Source organism: Palaemon carinicauda, chromosome 15 (genome assembly GCF_036898095.1).
Source record: "Palaemon carinicauda isolate YSFRI2023 chromosome 15, ASM3689809v2, whole genome shotgun sequence".
NCBI classification, from domain to species: domain Eukaryota; kingdom Metazoa; phylum Arthropoda; class Malacostraca; order Decapoda; family Palaemonidae; genus Palaemon; species Palaemon carinicauda.
This window is the reverse complement of record NC_090739.1, coordinates 129,204,571-129,215,872: the sequence shown is the minus strand read 5'-3', so window position 1 is coordinate 129,215,872 and position 11,302 is coordinate 129,204,571. Positions and strand designations below refer to the sequence as shown.

The following is an 11,302-nucleotide window of genomic DNA, read 5'->3' as shown; positions in this document are numbered from 1 at the left end:
ATATATATATATATATATATATATACATACATATATATACATACATATATATACACACACACACACACATATATATATATATATATATATATATATATATATATATATATATATATATATATATATATATATATATATATATATATATATATATATTTGTGTATATATATATATGTGTATATATATATATATATAGAGAGAGAGAGAGAGAGAGAGAGAGAGAGAGAGAGAGAGAGAGAGAGAGAGAGAGAGAGAGAGAGAGAGAGAGCTATGAATACGTCAGTAAACACAACTGATTATATTTAGCGAAACACTAGTTTTACGTTTCATGTTTAAAAGGCAACTTGACTCCCTTTGATCTTACGTGATGTATCAATTTCATTTAGAACTCGGCAAAGTTAACCAATTTTGTATGAGTATCAAGGATACGTTTAAATGATTATCATTTTGAATATTAAATCAAACCTAGCAAACGGGAATAACTACGAAACAATACAGTTAGTGTCACGTGATAACAGTCGTTTGAAATGACTTCTCGTAAACAAAGGCAATGCCTTGTATCTCTCGAAACTTTTCCACTAGTTGTCAGTTGACTCTCATCACATTGTGTGGAAACTTGTGGTCAAAAGCCAACTTTGAACTCTTGAGCATAATTACAAGAATTGTGTACCATTTGAATATAGTGAATACTTTTACATCGGTGTAAAACGTTGATGTTCTTCAGGAACGTAATCTACGATACTAAGGGACGTTACCTACAATACCAACGTTAAATAGAGGTAAGAACAATATAACAGTATCCTCAATTAGCTGAAGTAAGGTCAAAGTAAAATTAAAGTTATCTGGTTTCAGTTCCAATTTCATCAGAATAGATGCTCACCAGAACGTCAGCCGGGCAAACCCAACCCCTACACTGTGGTACCCAACCTCAGCAGTGGCCTCCCCAGTAAACAGCTTAAACTCACGGTCCTGGGCGGGGATCGATCTGCTGCCATGCGAATGCTAGGCGAAAGTGTTACCACTGTACTAGCCAGGAGCCCATCTTTACTTTAAGGGCTGTTTTTCTGGTTCTATTTCGCATGGGATAGAACCAAGATCAGTTTATCATATATATTCTTAGTTAATTTGAGTATCACAAAGCATCATGGGTGTTTGTCAGATCCAAATTATTGAAGCACTTGTAGAACAAGAAAGTCTTTAGATTCTTCTTAAAATCTTAATATCATAAGTGTTTCAGATGTAGCAGGAGCTTGCATAGTCTTTAGGAATGTAAGGGTTGGAATTCGAATTATCCATGCGAATAAAATTTAAGAATAATTTAAGTATAATTAAGAATTTGATTACCTGTGTTATTACTCTTAATTTCCCACGCATTTTACTTTCAAATACAAATTATGATCTTACAAAATACAAGATTAATGATGAGTGTTCCACCCACGAGAGAAGTCTGCCTCTGTCACGCTTTAGGTACATTGGCAGTTTAAAAAAAAAATCATAATTGATGTATGAAATTAGCAATGACTTATCAGAAGTGTATTCTAAAGTGTTTCGAGAGTTTCTCTGTGTAGCATACATCCAATTTCTCGGTGTTGACACGAGACTAGTTAGAGGAGGTTTTGAGTCATTGGAGCAAAGATGTACCACCCCAGTTAGTTTTAGAACTTTTAAATATGGTGGGCCCCAAAATAGTATAAAAACGCCCACTTGACAAACCGGGGCTCGCTATATGAAGTTTCAAGAATATGAAAACTCTAGTTTAATGAATGTTGTTATAGTGTGTATTTGACCATTTAAACATGACAAATTTTCAGGGTCCTTCGACCGAACTCCTTATCGTCGATTAATATTGGTGAAGCTTAAAAGCCAGGCAAATCTACTGTATTCCATTTATAAGAATAACTAGATTTTGTTGTCATACAGTATATGTTCGTTAACCATTATAACATCCAGGTTTTATAGAAAATCTTAATGGGAGACCTGGATTTTTGTGGTTTATAACGCCAAGATAGCAAAATAGTTACACACCGCCGAAATTTCCATGCATTTTAATCTATCTATGCCAGTTTTAACATAACATTTTCTGACCAACGACACCTGCCTTCCATGACCTTATATGACCCGTGACGACGTAAATCAGTGTGACGCAAGGATTCCCCTTAACCTAACCTCAACCAGAGTGAAGTCTTACTCTTCATGAACGTATCATATATAAGCTGGTGGAATCTGGTTGACTTTGCCTGTCAGATTAATAAACCTTTTTCATTAAGGTTCTACTTGTTCATAATATTTTCCCTTTTCAAAGACTTTAAAGCTCGAAGTGCTATTGCCTCTTGGTCACCTTGACAAATTTTGGGCCATTAAACTGAAGTCTTGGACAAATTTTGGGCCATTACACTGAAGCCTTGGACAAATTTTGGGTCATTTCAGTGAAGAAGTCCTGGGACAAATTTTGGGTCATTTCAGTGAAGAAGTCCTGGGACAAATTTTGGGTCATTTCAGTGAAGAAGCCCTGGGACAAATTTTGGCCCATTTCAGTGATGAAGCCCTGGGACAAATTTTGGCCCATTTCAGTGATGAAGCCCTGGGACAAATTTTGGCCCATTTCAGTGATGAAGCCCTATGACAAATTTTGGCCCATTTCAGTGATGAAGCCCTGGGGCAAATTTTGGCCCATTTCAGTGATGAAGCCCTGGGACAAATTTTGGCCCATTTCAGTGATGAAGCCCTGGGACAAATTTTGGCCCATTTCAGTGATGAAGCCCTGGGACAAATTTTGGCCCATTTCAGTGATGAAGCCCTGGGACAAATTTTGGCCCATTTCAGTGATGAAGCCCTGGGACAAATTTTGGCCCATTTCAGTGATGAAGCCCTGGGACAAATTTTGGCCCATTTCAGTGATGAAGCCCTGGGACAAATTTTGGCCCATTTCAGTGATGAAGCCCTGGGACAAATTTTGGCCCATTTCAGTGATGAAGCCCTGGGACAAATTTTGGCCCATTTCAATGATGAAGCCCTGGGACAAATTTTGGCCCATTTCAGTGATGAAGCCCTGGGACAAATTTTGGCCCATTTCAGTGATGAAGCCCTGGGACAAATTTTGGCCCATTTCAGTGATGAAGCCCTGGGACAAATTTTGGCCCATTTCAGTGATGAAGCCCTGGGACAAATTTTGGCCCATTTCAGTGATGAAGCCCTGGGACAAATTTTGGGTCATTTCAGTGAAGAAGCCCTGGGACAAATTTTGGCCCATTTCAGTGATGAAGCCCTGGGACAAATTTTGGCCCATTTCAGTGATGAAGCCCTGGGACAAATTTTGGCCCATTTCAGTGATGAAGTCCTGGGGCAAATTTTGGCCCATTTCAGTGATGAAGTCCTGGGGCAAATTTTGGCCCATTTCAGTGATGAAGTCCTGGGGCAAATTTTGGCCCATTTCAGTGAAGGAAATCTATGATTCGTCCCAAAAAAGGTAATCATGGAAGGAAGTTTTTGTTACACACACTGTCTGATTTCTCACTGTATTAAAAAACTAATCAGTCACTTAGCTTATGTATCTACTACACGTTTAACCTTCCTTCGTTGCTGTTCATTGAAACGACAAAATTGTATATGAGTCTCGTTTATGTTCATTTATAGGCATTACAGATAGCATTACATATGCAGCTTTTAAATAGGGCGGTTTCCGACGCGTGGTTTGATACTCGCTGTCGTAAATGGAATTGTCGCAAATTGAATTATGGTTCATGGAGGCGTCCACGCGCTGCGATAGCGTGAAACGATTCTCATTAAACAGTTATTGAATTTGCCACAGCGCGTTGGATACCACCCTGTGAATAAAACCTTGTTGGGTCCTACCCCTGCCATCACTTAACTCGCACCTACGGGTTGCATAATTGCAAGAACCCGTGTTTGGACGAAGGGGGCAGGCAATTTTCAAAAACAACAACAAAAAAACTTGACAAATATTGATATAAATCATAGAAAAAATTCAGAATTCCCACAGCAGTTTAATGTATCATTTTCAACAACAACAACAACAACAACTTAACAAATGTTGCTATAAATTATAGAAAAAAAAATCAGAATTCCCACAGCAGTTTAATGTATCATTTTCAACAACAACAACAACAAAAACAACTTTACAAATATTGATATAAATCATAGAAAAAAAAAGTTAAGAATTCCCACAGCAGTTTAATTTATCATTAAGCTACATGTAGAAAAAAGAAAAAAATAACTTTAAAAACACTCTCTGATAAGACCCAAATCTTCGTAATTTTTGTTTATCTTAATTTCTTCTTTCAGGTGTAAAATGTCGAGTGTCACATTAATCAAGAAGATAGGGCAAGGGGCCTTTGGAACAGTTTACTTGGGAGATAGAAGCGGGAACAAATGTGCAGTGAAGGTGGTGAGTACTAACACTGAGGAATGGGTAATCAAAGACCCTTATTCTAAACGTATTTATAAACTATCAGTTGACTACTTTACGAATCTCTAAATAAGGCATTTATTCCTTTAAACACTTTTGTCGCCCTGAAAGGCTGTTTTTACAGTCATAATTATGTTTTTTGCTTTCAATTGAAAAAACTTCCATGCAACTAGCTTCCATACGGTATGTCAGCATATCCTTAATACACCTACAACCTACTTAGGTTCGAACACAAGTAGAGTTAAAAGCAGCTCAAATTGTTATAACTTCTTATTTCAGTATGTCTTCTTTCCCACCTTATCCCTACATTAAGGAGTCTTTGCATGATGTACCCTCTCAATAACTTTTTTTATCAAAAGCATCCTCTTCCACCAAAAACCTCTTCTCTCTATGTAGTCTTTCACCCTCTCTCTCCTTCTAATTCTCTGCCTCCCCCAATCACAGACTCCTCCCCCAATCACAGACTCCTCCCCCAATCACAGACTCCTCCCAAACCTTCGTCACTCCCTCCCCACCATCCATCTTCTACACAAGCCTACATCATCTCAGTCATGACACTTACCTCCTCTGAAATCTTTACTAAGTCTACCATTCTCCTCCTTACGTCATTTTCCAATCTTTCAATTTCCATTTCATTGTGTAGGTATACATATAATGGACTTTGTGAAATTATGTTTACCATTCCATTATTAAAAGAAAATATGTCAAGCTAATTAGTATAAGGAAGTCCTCGAGGATAACATACATACGATGTATACTAAAATATCTACCACAGGTTTAGATAAGTACCATTTCGAAGGAACGATTGGACTGTTGGGAAATTTAAATTGCCCTCTCTCTCTCTCTCTCTCTCTCTCTCTCTCTCTCTCTCTCTCTCTCTCTCTCTCTCTCTCTCTCTCTCTCTCTCTCTCTCAGGTTATCCAAATCAGAACGAGGTTTAAGATGAACCTCAAAATTAATCTATATAGAGATTTATTTTAACACCAATTATAATTTAACAATAAGCGTTCCCCTATAATGAAAGACCGTATATTGATGACTGATTCCATTGCTTCCTGTGAGTGCAAAAGCTATTTACTTACATTAATTTACTCTAATTTACTTTTAAGGGCTGATTTTCTGGCCCCTGCATTGCAAGAAAGCCCTATTCTTTCCATATTACAGGACCTTGTATCTTATACTGTATATTCCAAAGCATTCGGCATTTCACAACAAACATTGCTAGTTTGTCAAATCCACATTATCGAAGCACTTGGAAAACAAGTACATTGTGCATTTCTTCCCCCAGGTTAACCTCAGTGGACTAACCCAGAAAATCATTGATGACACAATTAAGGAAGGGAAGCTGCTCGAGAAACTGAATCACCCAAATATAGTTAGATGTGAGGTAAATAAGTGTTGTTTTCTCTCAATAGATTTAACAGATGAAATAGGCCTAGTCCAACTGAATATGAACGATATATCGCAATGTGAAAAATTAAAGTATTATTTCGTCAATATTATTTGAAATCAAGTAAGATTTGATTAGTGAGTGTTGGTGGAACAGCCATTTTTTGGGCCAGTTATATGCAATTTTACCATAGGTTTTACGATTTTTGACAGTTTGTAGTTTTAAAATTTCTTCAAAAGACGTTGATTATGGAGTAATGTTTTCCTAAATATATAATCTCTCTGCCACTGCTAAATTTTAAACGAAACATAACTTGCCTTTGTCAGAGAACTAATCATAGGAAATAAAAGGGTTGCCGTTATTTCTAACATATTTTTGTTTACTACAGCATATACCTATAATGGTGGTATTCTAGTTTAATAATAATAATAATAATAATAATAATAATAATAATAATAATAATAATAATAATAATAATAATAATAATAATAAAAACTGATCAAATCTTCCAATCTCCAAGAAAACTTAACCTTGAAAATATTTGTTGAAGAGATTTAAACTCTGCTCCAGGGATGTTACGGAGCAGGGAATAATAAAATGACTGAAATTCACATTATCATGGAGTACTGTGGAGGAAGCGACTTGTACGCTAATATCAAGCAGCGAAGAGCTTCGGGACATTACTTCACGGAGAGACAAGTCACTGGGTGGTTTTTGGATGTCATTAAAGCGGTGGAGGTAAGTGCTCGTATATACAGTTTATTGTATCGTTTATTAAAACAATTTGCGTAATTACCTTCGCCAAGAAAGTTAACTTGTAGTTTTTTTTTTTTGGTCACCACCCTAATTCAAAAAGTTACATACGTCAGAAATGTGTTAACCTAAAAAGTTTATTTAGATTTGAGCGCTGATCCTGATCCGGATTTTGTCACCACCCTAACTAAAAAAAGTTACATCAGTCATGTTTTTTTTTTTTTTTTGAGGGGGGTCACCACTCTAATTCAAGAAGTTACATACATCACAAATGTGTTAACCTAAAACGTTTATTAGATTTGAGCGCTGATCCTGATCCGGATTTTGTCACCACCCTAACTCAAAAAGTTACATATGTCAGAAATGTTAACCTAAAAAGTTTATTAGATTTTGTAGGTGATCCAGAGCCAGGATTTTTTTTTTATTAAACAGTAGATGAATTCACGATCAACATGTGAAAGATGGGGATATGAGACCGTAGATTTTAGTACACATATGTGCTCTTCGTTAGCTGAGAGCTGAAATCTCATTATTCTTCCTACTTGTTAACACGCATACATTTACTCCACTCTCTCTCTCTCTCTCTCTCTCTCTCTCTCTCTCTCTCTCTCTCTCTCCTCTCTCTCTCTCTCTCTCTCTCTCTCTCTCTCTCTCTCTCTAATAATCAAAATCCTTTTCCCCTCAGTATCTGCACTCCAAAGGTGTCATCCATAGAGACATAAAACCCTTGAATATCTTGAAGCACGAAGACGGGACTATCAAACTAGGGGATTTTGGACTGGCCAAGATCCTTCGATCCAAGAAAGATATCCAGGCTTCAGTTATGGGAACTATCATTTATGCAGTAAGTGATTTTAATTGCTTAGTTGTGGCAATTTTGAGGTGTACTGTAGTTTGGAGAGTTGATTATCCCATCCTAATATAGCCACCTGGCTAGTACAGTGGTAACGTGTCTGACTTGCAGTCACATGGCAGCAGATCGATCCCAGCCCAGGACCACGAGATTAAGCTGTTTACTGGGGAGGCCACTGCTGTAGTTGGGCACCACAATGGTGGGTTGGTCTTGCCTGGCTGACGTTCTGGTGAGCATCTATTCTGATGAAACGAACTGAAACCAGACACCTTGACCTTGACCTTTAATAATGGGGTTCATATACGATCAAAACTTAAGTTTAATATCTTAATGCAAAAAAAAAACATTGACAGACTGGACTTCTTCACAATATTTGTGACATATTGACGTCAAATCTAGTAAATTAACTTGGTCTAAAACCCACTTAATTACGGCTTACTATAGTAAATCAAAGGAACTAATTTTAAATCGGGGGTTGAATCCGTTCAACTAATGTCAAATTTTGTTTATTTTCATTTCGCCATTCGATTTGTTTATAACTACGGGTGATTACACTATGGGTGATTTACTTTTTAGTATGCTGAAGTTCGTTGCGTTAATTGCTATTAAATTATTGAACAGACAAAGCTCTTTAATACCACAAACAATTATATTTTTCTTTTTAATTTTGGTACGGATCAGTAGAACCAGGTATGCTAATAAATAGTCATGGACACCGAACTAAAACTAATTTATAGGGTCATTAAAATATGACATTAAAGATAACGATTGTCCATTTAGGGATGAAGCTCATCAGTAGTTTACCCAAATAGAGAATATTTTTCTTTAAAGAAAAAGTAAATAATTTAGTGGTAGTCTTTGTTATTGGAGACGGAAGTTTAATCAGTAATTCTTAGATACATTGTATATATTTTGAATAAAACTTATCAAAGGACTCACGTGGTGCATTGTAAACATTACATTGTAAACATTATAATCATTTGCTCAGTCCCTTCAGCATTGACCTACACTTTATATTTAGCTACGGTGGTTGAAAAAAAAATTTACTTTCCTGTTAATGTCCCACCGCTAATTTCAGATATAACCCCATTACTATTTTCAGGTTGGGTTGGGTTGGGCTAGGTTAGGTTTGAATTTTATCCATCTACGGATTAAATAATTAAAAACCTAACCTAAATAAATAGTATTGGGGTTATATCGGAAATTAGTGGTGGGGCAATAACAGGAAAGTACCAAAATCCTTCTCTTATTTCATGGTAAGTAAACTAAACTAAACTGGGGAATATGTAAACAACGTGCTTGTTTCGTTATTGCAAGAATTTAACTACTAAATATGGGTGATAGGCTACCTTGATTGCAAAATAATTGAATATTAAATAGCGTAATTTTTTTTCTTCAATTTCCGTGACAAATGTAGATTTTATGACCCGCATACATTATGCAGATATCGCAGTAATTGGAAAGTGTGAAACGCTTACTGATTACCCTGACATTTAAAAATTAAAGTAAAAGTATTTTCAATTGGGATTCAATTTCCTTTTGTAATAATTAACATTTAAATGGCTTTCAATTTAAATATTCTATCTATATTCCGTTTAATAGCACACGCATTTCTATGAATAGATTTCTGCTAACAAATCGTGTCGACACGAGAATAGTTACAGATGGCTTTAAACTGTTGGAACCTAGATATATGTCTACTTTAGTCTCTAGAGCCTTTAAATATGCGGCCCCGAGACTATATAATAATCTCCCACGAAACATTCGAATGATTGAAGACATTAAGGCTTTCAAGAGGAAACTGAAAACTGGGAAGACTTTCTTATTTCACGAGTCTTTTGACAGTGACGATTTAACAGTAAATGAACAATACGCGATATGAAACGTTAAATACTCTGAACGAACAAGATGAAATGACAGTGGAGGTCCTGTAGAGAGTGGGGTTCCCCTGCTGTATGGGACCGGAAAAGCAGCCATCAAAGTAAAGAAAGTAACTGGCCAACACCAGCCATATTGATACCCTTGACAGTAAGGCATTTGTTGACAATGTCCCACTCATAGCACGGAAAGAAATATATATCTGTTTGAGGCTCGAGGTGAGGATGGCAGGTTCATCCTTGCCAAGATTCTTGGACAGGATGTGTCGTACAATGCTAGCGACATTTTTAGATTTCAGAAGAAAGTCTTCTTTAAAGGTATTTAACTTTTATGATGACATAATTGCTTTTATGGTTCTAATTGAATATTCTTTACTTATAATAAACGATATCACGTTAATTCTATTAATAGAAGACTCTTTTACTTGTCTTCAAATATTAGAAACTGTTTTTTTTTTTAATTACAAAATATCACGTATTGTGTAACTTGATAAAAATAAAACTTTGTTCAAGATTAATTGAGTTTTCAAAATGTACTTATATACTATCAACATTGATATCTAAAAGGCATAAAAAAATTGAAAATACTAAAATTTAATGATTCATATTAGCGCGGGTCCAGAATCTATAAGCTATCTCAGAATTCTTAGAACTACCTTTTACTTTATTTAAGAACTACCTTTTGCTTTGTATTTAAGAACTACTTTTTATCATATATTTAAGAACTGCCGTTTATATCATTATTTATTTAAGAACCTCCTTTTATAATGTATTTAAGAACTGTCTTTTATCATATATTTAAGAACTGCTATTTAATATGTATTTAAGAACTGCCCTTTATTATGTATTTAAGAACTGCCCTATATTATGTATTTAAGAACTGCCATTTATATCATTATTTATTTAAGAACTGCCTTTTATTCCGTATTTAAGAACTGTCTTTTATCATATATTTAAGACCAGCCATTTATTACGTATTTAAGAACTGCTTTTATTACGTATTTAAGAACTGCCTTTTATTATGTATTCAAGAACTGCCTTTTATTACGTATTTAAGAACTACCTTTTATGTATTCAAGAACTGCCTTTTATTACGCATTTAAGAACTGCCTTTTATTACATATTTAAGAACTGCTTTCATTATGTATTCCATACAGAGCCCAGAACTTCACCTAAATCTGTATGTGATGCCAAAGGGGACATGTGGGCCTTAGGATGCACCTTATACGAACTGAGCAAGTTAGAGCCAGCCTTCAGGAATGCCGGCGAGATGCTGAAATTCATCCAGAAACGAAGCACTTTGGTAGGTATCCTCCTTAGTATCCTCCTTCAGACACTTGAAGGATGCGGTAATGTCCCTGACTGGTGAACGCCACACTGGGGTTAGTCCCGCTCGAACTCTTTAGTTTCTTTGGTCGATGCAACCTCGCCATCCTTGTGAGCTAAGGATGGGAGGTTTTGGGGGAGCCTATAGGTCTATCTGCTGAGTCATCAGCAGCCACTACCTGGCCCTCCTTGGTCCTACCTTGTGTGGAGAGAGGGCTTGGGCGTTATCTGCTGAGTCATCAGTAGCTATTGCCTGGCCCTCCTTGGTCCTAGCTTGGGTGGAGAGAGGGGCTTGGGTGGAGAGAGGGCTTGGGCGCTATCTGCTGAGTCGTCAGTAGCTAATTGCCTGGCCTTCCTGGTCCTAGCTTGGGTAGAGAGATAGCTTGGCGCTGATCATGTGTATATATGGTCAGTCTCTAGGGATAGGGCAATGTCACTGTCCCTTGCCTCTGCCATTCATGAGGCGACCTTTTAAGCTTTTAATACCACGCATTGCAACGGGCAGTAATTAAAAAAAAAAAAAAAACCGCGCGCGCGCGCACCACACACACACACACACACACACACACACACACACACACATGCATTAATGTTCATGCCATGTACTTGCCACCAAGATGAGCACTGCGGAAACTCGGAGTGACGCATTTTGCACATGGTGTGTCAATGCGGGTAAT

The 11,302-nt window shown here is 36.7% G+C and overlaps 1 protein-coding gene and 1 pseudogene across 1 annotated transcript; one reads left to right on the top strand and one right to left on the bottom strand.

The window, feature by feature from the left end:
* The first annotated feature begins 564 nt into the window (after nucleotides 1-564).
* Nucleotides 565-11,302, top strand: part of LOC137654391 (serine/threonine-protein kinase Nek7-like) — a 13,031-nt pseudogene continuing 2,293 nt past the window's right edge.
* On the bottom strand, nucleotides 2,618-3,430 carry LOC137654176 (maximins-S type B/C-like). Its single transcript, XM_068387814.1, has one exon. The coding sequence runs from the start codon at nucleotides 3,428-3,430 to the stop codon at nucleotides 2,618-2,620; it is 813 nt and encodes a 270-aa protein (XP_068243915.1).

Excerpts from the sequence above, each read along its gene's own strand:
- LOC137654176 (XM_068387814.1), bottom strand. The coding sequence starts at position 3,430 with ATGGGCCAAAATTTGCCCCAGGACTTCATCACTGAAATGGGCCAAAAT.